The sequence below is a fragment of the Jaculus jaculus genome, chromosome 8 (genome assembly GCF_020740685.1).
Source record: "Jaculus jaculus isolate mJacJac1 chromosome 8, mJacJac1.mat.Y.cur, whole genome shotgun sequence".
Taxonomy (NCBI): domain Eukaryota; kingdom Metazoa; phylum Chordata; class Mammalia; order Rodentia; family Dipodidae; genus Jaculus; species Jaculus jaculus.
In genome coordinates, this window is record NC_059109.1 from 5,248,493 (window position 1) to 5,262,424 (window position 13,932).

Sequence of the window (13,932 nt, forward strand, 5' to 3'; positions counted from 1 at the left end):
CACATTATTATCATTATTATGTTGTTGTTGTTATGGGATCTTTCACTGAACCTGGCACCTGTCCATTAGTTTAAACAGGCTAGTTCGCATGACCCAAGCATTCCCTTGGCTCTGCCTTCCCAGTGCTGGGATTATACACCACTGTGCCTGGCTTTTATTTTTGTTTGTTTGTTTGTTTGTTTTGTTTTGTTTTGTTTTTCAAGGTAGGGTCCCACCCTAGCCCAGGCTGACCTAGACATCACTATGTAGTCTCAGGGTAGCCTTGAATTCATGGTGATCCTCCTACCTCTGCCTCTGGAGTGCTGGGATTAAAGGCGTGCCCAGCCCTGATGTGCCCATTCTCTCTGTCTGTCCCTCTTCTCTCTTCTCTGTGCTATCTTTCTCCTTGCAAATACATGAAAATGTTAAAAACAAGCCAGGTGGGCTGGAGAGATGGCTTAGCGGTTAAGCGCTTGCCTTGAAGCCTAAGGACCCCGGTTCAAGGCTCGATTCCCCAGGACCCACGTTAGCCAGATGCACAAGGGGGTACATGCATCTGGAGTTCGTTTGCAGTGGCTGGAGGCCCTGATGTGCCCATTCTCTCTCTGACTCTTTCTCTCTCTGTCTGTCGCTCTCAAATAAATAAACCAACCAACCAAACAAACAAACAAAAACCAAGCCGGGCACGGTTGAGCACTCTTTTAATCCCAGCACTTGGGAGGCAGAGGTAGGAGGATCGCTGTGAGTTTGAGGTCAGCCTGAGACTCCATAGTGAATTCCAGGTCAGCCTGGGCTGCAGTGAGATTCCACCTCAATAAATAAATAAAATAAACAAACAAATACAAAAAATAAATCCTGTAAGCTGAAATAAACCTGTTCCTTCCATAAGCTGCTTCTATCAGGTGCTTTGTTCCAGCAAGGAGAAGGCAATGGCTATACCACTCTTCTGTCCCCAACCCAGGGCTGGATAGATACTGGCTCTGTCACCTCCTCTAGCTTAATAATCTTTTTCTTTTGTTTGTTTGGTTTTCGAGATAGGGTCTCACTGTAGCCCAGCCTGACCTAGAATTTTCTACGTAGTCTCAGGGTGGCCTGGAACTCACGGTGATCCTCTTTCCTACCTCTGCCTCCCGAGAGTTGGGATGAAAAGGCGTGCGCCACCACGCCCGGCTTGGCTTAATAATCTTTGACACTCAGGTTTGGCCTTGTGTGGACTGGAGACCCACAGGAAGGTGGGGGACCCCAGAGCAAGGGCTGGCCGGAGGTACCATCTGGAGAAGGGAAAGTAGCTTCTTGCTCAGAAGTTATATAAGTTCTTGTCTTTTGCTTCCTCATCTGTGAAGTGGACTCATTACAAGTGAGGTCCCTAAGGGTCACTCATGAAATATGAAAGTGCATTTAAGCCAATAAGGACCAACAAGATCCATGTCCTAAAAATTCCATAATTTTAATTTGTTTTTTGTTTTGTTTTGTTTTTTGTTTTTTTGAGGTAGGGTCTCACACTAGCCCAGGCTGACCTGGAATTCACTATGTAGTCTCAGGGTGGCCTTGAACTCATAGCAGTCCTCTTACCTCTGCCTCCCGAGTGCTGGGATTAAAGGTGTGTGCCACCACATCCTGCTCCATAATTTTAATAATATGAACTGGTTTCCACTCTCATCATTTCAGGGATGCTGCTGTCTTCCCTCTGCAGAGCCTGGTCCTCCCCTTCTGGTCCTCTCTCACCTCAGGAGTCCAGCCTTCTAGTACATTCTCCTTGCTCAGCTCCCTGGCAGTGGCTGCTCCCCTTGGTTCCCTCCTGTTCCTCACCTGTCACCTATTCTTTTCGTGTATGTGCATGGTGAGTGCGTGTGCCTGGATGCACGTGTGGGGAGGCATGCGCATGCACGTGTATGTGTGCGTGTGCACATGGAGGCCACAGGTCATTGGGTGTCTTCCTCCGTATTTTACTGAGATGGGGGTCTCTCACAGAACCGCACACTCACTGGTTCAAACAGTCTAGCCTTTGATCCCAGCACTCGGGAGGCAGAGGTAGGAGGATCGCCATGAGTTCGAGGCCACCCTGAGACTACACAGTGAATTCCAGATCAGCCTGGACTAGAGTGAGACCCTACCTCGAAAAACTTAAAACAAACAAAGAAACAAAAAGAAAAAAAAAGTCCACAAATATTCTAGCTAACCAGCCACTCATGTAGGATTATGGGTGCCCATGCCACCTGGATCCTTGGGATGCCAACTCAGGGCCTTACACTTATGTGGCAAGTGCACCAGTGTCACTGGCCGAGCCATCTCCCCAGACCCTCTCCTTTCCTGCACTGGGCCTCTGGCAGGTGGCCTCCCCCTTCCCTCCTGACACACACACACACACACACACACACACACACACACACACACACACACACAGCCTCAGGCACCTGACTTCGCCTTCTGCCCCCTCCTCCCCTTTGAGCTCTGCCTGGCCTCCAGCCATCCACTATTTCCAGGCTTAGGACCGTTTTCTTCCCTCCCAGCAGCAGATCATTTCCAAAGAACCCTTACACTTCAAGGGGCCTTGAAAATGCTTTAAAGATTGAAACTGGGGCCGAAGAGATGGTTCAGCGGTTAAGGCTCTTGCCTATTAAAGCCTAACAGCTCCGGTTCGAGTCCCCGGTACCCACGTAAAGTCAGATGCACAAAGGGGTGCGTGCATCTGGAGTTTGCTTGTGCCCATTCTCTCTGTCTCTCTTCTCTCTATCTCTCTGTGCATGCAAATAAATAATCCCAGCACTTGGGGGACAGAAGTAGGAGGATCACTGTGAGTTGGAGGCCAGCCTGAGACTCCATAGTGAATTCCAGGTCAGCCTGGGCTAGAGCAAGACCCTACCTCAAAAAAAAAATTAAATTAAATTAAAATAAAAATTTTAAACAAAGATTCAAACTATTCCTCAGTGGTGATCCCACCTAGGTCCCAAGCAAACCTGCTGCCCCTCCCCTCTGGTCAAGGCTCCTAGGAGATCCTCCAGAAGTGCCCCAAGGCCACCCTATCACACTAGTGACAGTCAGAGGGCAGGGTTGGGAACGCCGTGTCTAGTTAGAGCCAGTCTAGTCTGCCTGGGTCGGGCGCCTGGGTCCAGATGCATCCTTGGCTGGACACTGGGCAAGTCCTTGGTCCTCCCTGGGCCTCTGCCTGTCACTCCCGGGATGCGGCTGTGCTCGGGAGGATGAGCTCAGCATTGAGTGCACCCCAAGAGGCGAGGTGCTATGAGAGCCTGTCCGCCTCCACGCCAGCCTGGGGCATGGGTCTGAGCTCGGCAGGGCCCCTGAAGCAATTCCGCACGGTACCTGGCTCCTGGCCTGCTGGGGTAGATAGAGCCCGAGCTCGGTGAGGCTGTCTGAGGAACGGCCACAGGAGAAGGAGAGCGGCCCGTTCTCCTGCAGGAGGCCCTCCTCTCCAGCCTGCAATGTAGCACCTCGGAGTGACTGCTGAGGCCCAGGGCAACACCAGGCTTGGGTGGGAAGCCAGCCAGACATGCCAGGCCCCTGGATTAACACAGCTGCCAGTCATGTCACAGCCGATTTTTTCCCAGCCATAGAGAAGCTTCAGGCCACACTAGGGGGAGCGGGGCTAGGCTCAGGCTACGGGTGAAGGAACCAGAGTCTGTCTGCAGTGCCCGCCCCTCGCCCTCCCAACGCCACTTGCCTCCTCCTGTGGCCAGCGGTGAGCCCAGACCTCCATCGCCCTGTCCACTCCCCAGCCCTGGGCTGATGTCGGAGAATCTTGGAGTCCTTCCTAGGGATTCAGGGTTGTGGGGCCCACTGGGCCCTCAGCAACCTCAGGGTGGTTGAATTGGGGAGCCCCAGTTCCTTCTGTCACATGAGACTACACAGGCGTACCTTCTCATCCCCGGCTGAGGGCTTCCTTGTGTCCTCCAAGCTCTTTGCCCAAGACCCCTCCTCCCCCTTTCAGCTGTCCTTAACCCCACTGCCATCAGGTTCCCCCAGAAAGACTCAGGAATGGGGGCTGGAGGATGGCTTAGCGGTTAAGGGGCTTGCCTGCAAAGCCTAAGTACCCAGGTTTGATTCGCCAGGATTCACGTAAGCCAGATGCACAAGAGGGCGCATGTGTCTGTAGTTTGTTTGCAGTGACTGGAGGTCCTGGTGCGCCCATTCTCTCTTTCTTTCTGCCTCTCTCTATCTATTTCTCTCTCCTCTCTGTGCCTAATAAATAATTTTTTTTTAAGACTCAGGAATGAGCCAGACTTAGAACAGGGGTTTGACCATAATGTCCATTTTTTTTTTTTTTTTTGGTTTTTCGAGGTAGGGTTTCACTTTAGCCCAGGCTGACCTGGAATTCACTATGCAGTCTCAGGAGTGGCCTTAAACTCATGGCGATCCTCCTACCTCTGCCTCCCGAGTATTGGGATCAAAGGCGTGCGCCACCACGCCTGGCCCTAATGCTCACATTTATCCCCAGTCTCACTGTGCACAATTGTTCAGCCATCTACAATACATGTATATTCCTGCGTCTCGGTGGTAGACCAGAAGGCCCTACATATGGAGCTGCAGCTCCTGCCCTTGAATAACATAGCTGAGGCCATGATGCTGAGTACACAGTAGATTTTGTCCCAGCCAAGGGTCCCAAAGGAGCCACCTCCCTAGACTTGGATGAGCAGCCTACAAGTTTCTTTTCTTTTCTTTTCTTTTCTTTTCTTTTCTTTTCTTTTCTTTTCTTTTCTTTTCTTTTCTTTTCTTTTCTTTTCTTTTCTTTTCTCTTCTCTTCTCTTCTCTTCTCTTCTCTTCTCTTCTCTTCTCTTTTCTTTCCTGAGACTAGCTAAGGCTGGCCTTGAACTCCCTATGTAGCAGAAGATGACCTTCAACGCCTGATCCTCTTGCCTCTCCCTCCGCAGTGCTGGGGTTACAGGTGGGTACCCCCACACCTGCTCTATGTGGCGACTGGGATTAAATCCAGGGTTTAGAGCAGGCCAGGTAAGAACTTTGCCAACTCCCCAGCCCCAGGCCCAGCCTGTGGGCTCTCCTGGAAGGAAACGGGTGCCGGTAGACCAGCCACCCACTCAGCACCCCTCATATGTGCTCACACACTCGGGGGCTCCTGCGAGCAGGTCCCCAGCGTGTCTGTTCTGTTGCCCCCGGACTTCTGTGGAGCAGGGAGCAGATGCTCTGCTTCCTCAAGGGGGCTGGGTGGCCCCGATGACCCAGGCAGCCCACTTGCCTGTGGCCTCCATGGGAAACCAGTGAAGACCAATGCCATTTCACAGATCCCATGCGACCCGCCCCCTCACCCCCCCCCCACTCTCTCCAGCACCTTTGAAGTGAGTAATGACATGTCTCTCTGTGTGATTACTGGGTTAATGTCTGCCTCCTCCGCAAGCACTTGAGCTCCCTGAGGTTGGGGGAAGGGTGAGGATCACACGTTTGATCTGGTCAACCTTCTGCTAGATCGGAGCACCGCGCCGGGGCGCCCACGGCAGGGGCTCAACAAATTAGTACAGGAAACGCTGACTTTGGTATTCTGAGCATCCCAGAGCCTCCTTGTGCGGGGTGTGTCTTGCGAGCTTTTCAATCAACCCTAGGAACCAGGCAGATGTCTGAATATCTACTTTGCAGACAAGGAAACTGAGGGACACACAGATCAAAGTTGGCCTGGGGTGGCAGCTCAGGGGTGATATCAGGAACCAACACTCACTGATGAAGAGGAAGAGGAAGGCAACTTGCCTCGCCCCACCCTTCACCCCTCATTTATGGTCACTAAGCTGGCAAGAGGGTCTCTGGGATCCTGAGCCCTGGGCCCCCAACAACCCCAAGCCCAGGGCTGATCCCAAAGTCTACTGGCCAGAAATGTGGGTGCTGAGAGCTGACCTCTCTGCCTGTCTCTAGTCCCCTTACCATTTGCCCCTATTGTCGCCTGCCGCCTCCCCCCCAGGAGAACGCTTGGACCAGGGCATCGGGGACACCATTTGATGACACTCATACAGTTTCCCTGAAATCCACTGTCCCTTGAGAGTTTCCATCCAACGGGGAGCAGGAAGGGACAGCAAAGCCGGTGTTGAGGGATGGGGCTATGAGGTAGACTTGGGGGGAGGGCTAAAAGCTCCTCAAGTCCCACCCCACATGGGGTGATGGCAGTGTGGCGCCAGAAGGCTCTGTCTGTACGGATGGGATGGGAAGCGGACCCGCGGGGCCTGAGGAGGGCTGGGGTGCAGGAGGAAGAGAGTGGGGTGGCCCCTTGGCTCACCTGTCATAGTCCCCATTGCACAGGGCTCTCACGGGGATGGAGAAGGTTTGCCACACGGGATTAAGGGTGCTCTTCATGACCTCTGTCTTGTGGCAGATGGTGAACCTGGCCGAGAATAAGCGAGGGAAAGTCGTCAGGCCCTCAGGGGCAGTCGGGAATACAGACAACCCACCTCCCCACAGACAGATGGGAGGAGCCATTGGCCTGAAGCAAGATGGCCACAACCTGTGACTGCTGCTGGGGTAGCAAGTCCTGGGTGTGGGGAGGTATCAGGGGACCTGGGTTCTGGCCACTGTCCTGGGTCCAGTGTGACCTTGACCTAGCCCTTCCTGTCTGGGCCTCCAGCTCCTCTCCCACACTCCCAGCAGCTGGCCTCTATCCAAGATCGCTTCCCCAGGAGCTGCTCCGTGGACTCCGTGACTAGGTGGGCACTGTGTGCCCCTGACGGTGGGCGCCAGCTGTCCCAGCAGCGTCTGTCTGTCCCAGCAGCGTCTGTCTGTCCCGGCGCTGCCTCCCCTGCGTTTCCATCTTTGCACTCCGCCCTCGCTATGTTCAGACCTCACGACTCCAGTGTCTCACATTTACAGTCCCTCACTCTGACATCCCTCATCTCCTTCCAGGCCTTTCTTTCCCATTTCATTTGTCACCATTTGACATTTTGACATGTTTTTTTTTTTTTCATTACTTACTCTGCTATGATCTGTCACTAAAATGTAATGTCCAGAAGAACAAAGAATTTTGTCTTTTTTGATGACTGGAATCACTCTAGTGCCTGCAATGATGCCCATTACTTAGTAGAAATTCAATCATTCTGACTTATTTATTCATTCTGTTAATTTGAGACAGGGTTTCATGTAGCCCAGGATGGCCATGAATTCCTGATTTGTCTGCCTCCATTTCAAGAGAGCTTGGATTACAGGTGTGCACCACCGTGCCACGGTATAAATCATTTTTGTTGTTGTTGTTGTTTATTTTTATTTATTTGAGAGTGACAGGCAGAGAGAGAGAGAGAGAATAGGCATGCCAGGGCCTCCAGCCACTGCAAACGAACTCCAGATGCATGTACCCCCTTGTGCATCTGGTTTATGTGGGTCCTGGGGAATCGAGCCTTAAACCTCATTGGTTTCTTTTTAAAAATTATTGATATAGGCTGGAGAGATGGCATAGTGGTTAAGCGCTTGCCTGCGAAGCCAAAGGACCTTGGTCCGATTTTGCAGGTCCCACATTAGCCAGATGCACAAAGGGGCACATGTGTCTGGAGTTTGTTTGCAGTGGTTGGAGGCCCTGGCATGCCCATTCTCTCTCTTTCTCCCTCTCTCCCTCTGTCTCAAATAAATAAAAAGGAAAGAAAGAAAGAAAGAAAGAAAGAAAGAAAGAAAGAAAGAAAGGGAGAAAGAAAGGAAGGAGGCCAGTGAAAGCCTGGCATAGAGGTGCATGCCTGCAAGACCAGCCCTACAGAGGCTAAAGCAGGATGATTGAGAGTTTGAAGCCAGTCTGGACTACATAGTGAGTCCCTGACTCAAAAATATAAATAAGGGTGCTGGAAAGATGGCTTAGCAGTTAAGGCACTTGCCTGCGAAGCCTAAGGACCCATATTCGACTCTCCAGATCCCACATAAGCTAGACACACAAAGGTGAGGCAAGTGAAGGTCACACATGCCCACTAGGTGGCAAAAGCATCTGGAGTTTGATTCAGTGGCTGAGGCCCTGGCATGCCAATTCTCTCTCTGTCTTGCTCTCTCTAAAATTAAAAAAAAAATTAATTTAAAAAATATATAGATAGGGCTGGAGAGATATCTTGGTGGTTAAGGCACTTATCTGTGAAGCCTAAGAACTCATGTTCAAATCTCCAGGTCCCATGTAGCCAGATGTACAGTGAGGTAAACATGCAATGTCACACATGTGCCACAAGGGGGCGAATGCAACTGGAGTTCATTTGCAGCAGCTGAAGGCCCTGGCACACCCATCCTCTCTCTCTCAAAATGGATATAAATAAAACAAAATAGAATGGAAACAGCTGGGCATGGTCACTTGTGACTATTGTCCCGGCACTCAGAGGCTAACACAGAAGCATCACCATGAATTTGAGGCCAGCCTAGGTTGGAGTTCCAGGTCAGCCTGGGCTGGAGTGAGATCCCATCTCAAAACAATTCTTTAAAAGAGGGCTGTGGAGGGCTGGGGAGTTGGCTTAGAGGTTAAGCGCTTGCCTGTGTGAAGCCAAGGACCCTGGCTCGAGGCCTGATTCCTCAGGACCCATGTTAGCACAAGGGGGCGCATGCATCTGTAGTTCTTTTGCGGTGGCTGGAAGCCCTGGCGTGCCCATTCTCTCTCTCTGTCTCTTTCTCTCTCTGTCTGTCACTCTCAAACAAATAAATAAAAATAAACAAAAAAAATTAAAAAAAAAAAAAGAGGGATGGGAAACCAGGTGGCACACACCTTTAATCCCAGAGCTTGGGAGGCAAAGGTAGGAGGATCACTGTGAGTTCAAGGCCACCCTGAGACTACATAGTGAATTCCAGGTCAGCCTGGGCCAGAGTGAGACCCTACCTCAAAACAAAAGGAGGGCTGGGACAATGGCTCAGCAGTTAAAGGCAATTGCTTGTAACAGCCTGCTGGCCCAGTGTTCAGTTCTCCAGTACCCACGTATTGGCATCACACACACACACACACAAATAAATGAATAATATTTTTCTGTAAGGAACTAACGCCTGACACTTGGGAAGTGTGCCCACTGCTTTCCCTGGCATTTCAGTACCGAGGGGTTCAAGCCCGTGAGCCTCTCTAAGTACTCCAGCCCCTCCGGCCAGAACCCATGGACTCACTCCGTAAGCGAACGGTATGGAACGCCGGGTCCCGACCCAGAACCGTGCCCGCTCCCCACACCATGCCTGAGAGCCCATCTTGAGGATGGGCAGAGATTTCCTAACACCTGCCCCAGAGATAGGGGATGGTGGGGGGGGGCAGGGGAAGGTCACCGGAGGAGGCCCCGGGCTCAGCGCAAGCCCACACACAGCCTATGCCTTCTTTGGCAGCGTTCAAGTCAAAATGTCACTCCTGTCACTGCGGCTGCGTGGTTCTCTTCTGAGCTCCTTCCCGCCCACCCACCGGAGTGTGAGCTCCACGTGGGAGACCGCGCTGCACACTGCAGAGCAGGGGGCCTGTGCCCGCGCCTGGGGCAGGTGGGCAGGCAGGGCAGGCTGGTGGGGTGTGGGGGTGTGGCACACAGGGAGACAAAGTGCAGCTTTGGGGTGGTTGGGGGGCGGGATTCACATCATACTGATCCATCTGTGGGTTCCAAATTCACCCACCCAGGTGTGGTCATCCCACTGAAGGCATCCCAGACCCTGAATGTGGAGCTCTCTCCTTCCCAAGTCTTCCTTTATTTATTTTTATTTTTTCTTTTTGTTTTGTTTTTTCGAGGTAGGGTCTCACTCTAGCCCAGGCTGACTTGGAATCCACTCTGTAGTCTCAGGGTGGCCTTGAACTCACGGCGATCCTCCTACCTCTGCCTCCAGAGTGCTTGGATTAAAGGCGTGCACCACCACACCCAGCTTTTCATTTATTTTTATTTTTATTTATTTATTTGAGAGAAAGAGGCATAGAGAGGGAGGAAGGGAGAGAGAGGAAGAGAAACAGAGAATGGGCTCGACAGGGCCTCCAGCCACTGCAAACGAACTCTGGACACATGTACTACCTTATGCATCTGACTTATGTGGGCCCTGGGGAATTGAACCTGGGTCCTTTGGCTTTGCAGGCATGCACCTTAACTGCTAAGCCATCTCTCCAGCCCCTTTTCATTTTTTTTTTTTTTCTTTTTTCGAGGTAGGGTCTCACTCTGGCTCAGGCTGACCTGGAATTCACTATGTAGTCTCAGGGTGGCCTTGACCTTTTCATTTTTTTAAATAAATAAATTAATTCATTGGAAAGGGTGAGGAGGGAAAGAGGAGGAGAGAGAGAAAGAGAGAGAGAGAATGGGCGGGCCTCCAGCCACTGCAAACAAACTCCAGACGCATGTGCCATCTTGTGCATTTACATGGGTCCTGGGGAGTCCAACCAGGGTCCTTTGGCTTTACAAGAAAATGCCTTAACTTCTAAGCCATCTCTCCAGCCCCCTTACTTTTTTTTTTTTTTTGAGGCAGGGTCTCACTCTAGCCCAGGCTGACCTGGAATTCACTTTGTAGTCTCAGGGTCTCAGGGTGGCCTCGAACTCACAGCGATCCTATCTCTGCCTTGAGTACCGGGATTAAAGGCTCTGGCCCACAGCTACTGAGCTACCAGCCCAGTCTCTTTCTCCCATGTTCTCCCCGGTTCCTGCCCAGCCTGCCTTCTGCCTCAGACTCTTCTCTGAAATTATTTTTGAAAACTCTCTCCAGTCCCTATCTTTAACTCAGCTGGCCTCTCAACTCCCTTGCTGCTCCTGCTTTGGGGGTGGGAGGCCCTCCTGTGGAAGTGGCCCCTGTGGTCCACTCTTTTCTGCAGAGTAAGGGCGTGCGTGCGGGAGAGCGTCACCTAGCTGTGCGTCCTGGGAAAGGGTCCTTCCCCACCTGAGCATCCCTCCCATCGTGAACCGGGGATGAGAAGCCGGGCGTCGTGGCGCACGCCTTTAATCCTAGCACTCAGGAGGCAGAGGTAGGAGGATCACTGTGAGTTCAAGACCACCCTGAGACTACATAGTGAATTCCAGGTCAGCCTGAGCTAGAATGAGACGTACCTTGGAAAACCAAAAAAAAGAAAGAAAGAAAGAAAGAAAAGACCGCCTGCTGTGATGGTACACACTTTTTTTTTTTTTTTAAAAAGGGATTTATTTATTTATTAGAGACAGAGAAAGGGAGAGTGAGAGAATAGGTGCACCAGGGCATCTAGGCACTGCAAATGAACTCCAGACACATGAGCCACATGTGCATCTGGTTTATGTGGGACTTGGAGAAATGAACCTGGGTCCTTAGGCTTCGCAGGCAAACGCCCTAACCGCTGAGCCATCTCTCCAGCCGGTACACACTTTTAATCCCAGCATTTGGGAGGAAGAGGAAGGAGGAATGCTGTGAGTTTGAGGCCAGCTAGAGACTACATATTGAATTCCAGGTCAGCCTGGGCTAGAGGGAGAGCTTATCTCAAGACAAAAAAAAATAAAAACAAGAAAGGAAGGAAGACAGAAAGATAGAGGGAGAGAGGCAAGAAGGAGGAGGCTGGAGAGATGGTTTAGCAGTTAAGGCGTTTGCCTATGAAGCCTAAGGACCCACATAAACCAGATGCCCAAGGTGGTACATGCATCTGGAGTTCATTTGCAGGGGCTGGAGGCTCTGGAGTACCCATTCTCTCTCTCTCTCTCATAAATAAATAAATATCAAATATTTATTTAAAAAAGAAAGGAAGGAAGGAAGGAAAGAGAGAAGAAGAGAGAAAGAAAAAAGAAAGAATAAAAGATCATAAAAACTCAGGAATCAGCTGGGTGTGGTGGCACATGCCTGTAATCCGGCACTCAGAAGGCTGAGGTAGGAGGATCACCATGAGTTTGAGGTCATCCTAAGACTTCAATCAGGAGGATCGCAGTGAGTTCGAGGCCACCCTGAGACTCAGCAATCATATGAAACTTAAAAAGCTCAGGAAGTAACAACTGGCAAGTGGAAGGGAGCTCTTGAATCTTACAACTCACAAGGACCCTGCTGATGGTTTTTGGTGATGCACCCAAGCTTTGAGGCCCTGTGCTCCTGTAGTAACCCTGACCAACTCACTGACTCACTAAGGAGACCCGGGTGGAATTCTTCCTTTGGTCTGTTGTTGGTACCTTATCTGGGTGAAACCGACGTTTGCTCATTTCTCCTCAGGAGGAGTCACAGGGCATTCACCAACGTAGCCCTGCATCACCCTAGCTCCCTAGATAGCCTTCCTACCTGGGTATCCCCAAATTTTCTTCTCCTCTCTCCTTAGAACACCCTGTTCTCCCTGTGAAGCCTGCGTACTGGTCACCTCGGGGTGGCCCCTGCTCAGTTTCTCTAGTATCCTGTGGGGGTACTACCCTGGGGGTCACTGTCCTGCCCCTGGACGCTCCAGGCCACACTGGAGAGAATCTCAAATATTCTCCCAACCCCATGGCCTTAATCACCATGGCTTCTTTGCCATGCCCATAACTCTGGGCTCCCAGTAGCAGGGAGGGGGTCCCCACAGATCTCCACATCGCCCTTTCGGCCCTTCCCTGTCCTGCTCCTTTAGCAAGGCTCCCAGCACCTCCCCCTGTTCCAGTGCGTCACCAGCCTCCGCCTCACCTCCGTCCTACGCAGCCGCGCCCCGCAGCCCGCCTCAGCACCCCTCTGCTCCCGCCCTCCCGCGGGGGTCGGAGTTAGGGCCTCCGCTTGGCCTCTCCAGAGGGGACAGTGCATGGACCCCAGGCACACTCGGGGCCTTTTTCCCTCCCCCTCTCCCAGGCAAGGCCGGTCCTGAGTCCGCAGGACTTATTTAGAGTCCCTGCAGAGAGTCCTCTGTGAGACAAAGGATCCTTTTGTCATGCAAATGATCACACCTAATTTTCCCCGTTCTGTAGTTCAGGTTTAAAAATCAGTTTTCCCTTGAACTGAATCACACCTCTCTACTGCTGCCCTGCCCCCAACACACACACACACGCACACGCACGCACACACACACTCACATTCACACACACACACAACACACACACTCACTCACTCATACACAACACACACTCACACTCATATAACACACACACACACACGCTCACACGGGTGCTTCAGAACATCCTTGCTTGCCTGCCCAGCGCTCTGGATCAGCACACACTTGACTTCCCCAGGCCGGCGGTTCCTCCCTGCTCCTCATTCCACCCCGAGGACTCATCATTTTCTTTCCTCGCTGCTTTTCTCCCATTAACCCTCTGGCCTCATCACCTCCTCCTTCTGCAGAATCCAGAACTACGCAACTTAAGGAGACCTTTGAGAGCCATCTAACTATTTCATCTTATGGGTGAGAAGACAGGCCCAGACAGGGACACAGGTTACTCCAGGGTCACACAGCCAGCAGGTGAGGGAACCTCGGTCCTCGGACCCTCAGCCTAGAATCTTCTTGTATGTCTCTGACCTACATCTGCCCGTGTGCTGGGCGTGGTCCCGTCCGATTGTGGTGGCTTCCAGCTCAGGGAGAGGAGAGTGAGGAGAGCAGCTTCACATGGTGCCTGGCGGAGGTGGTAGGGTCACTGGAAAAGGACGCGGCTCTGCCCAGTGTGCAGGGGGGGGGGGACCTAAGGGCACACTCACAGAGCTGTGGGGAGAGGCAGGCTTCTAGGGAACAATGGGCAGGCTCTCAGGTCTCCTGAAAGCACTGGGTGCTCACTGCCACCCTAACCCTGTTCTACTCCTGCTCAGAGGATTCTCAGTCCTCCACACCCCCACCATTACTCATACCCACCCACTGGACCTGCAGCTCAGGGTGAGAGGGGTACCGTTACTATGACTGGACCCCTGAAGGTAAAAAGGGCAGGAAAGTTTGCACCTGTCAGAAATCCAAGATGATCTGACTTCTTATCTCTTGCCTAGTTCCCTAGACCTGTTTTCCCACAAGCAACCAGGACCCCTCCTGGGAGGTCGGTCTTTCATAGGGTTTAAACATTGGGGATGGTCAAGTTCAGCCCCTGGGACTTGGTGCCAGGGCTAACCTCTTCCTGAGACAGCCCCTAGTCCTGACCAACCAGCTGACCCTCTGGTTCACTGGAGCCAGAA

General features: G+C 51.9%; 1 protein-coding gene across 2 annotated transcripts in view; it reads right to left on the reverse strand.

Moving 5' to 3' along the window:
- The window catches only part of Cpne5 (copine 5), a 100,538-nt gene that overhangs the window by 23,714 nt on the left and 62,892 nt on the right, over window positions 1-13,932 (reverse strand). For both annotated transcript variants that reach the window (XM_045157657.1, XM_004649540.2), the window contains one exon: window positions 6,212-6,316. In XM_045157657.1, the coding sequence (XP_045013592.1) occupies window positions 6,212-6,316 (105 nt within the window). The remainder of the gene's footprint in view (window positions 1-6,211; window positions 6,317-13,932) is intronic.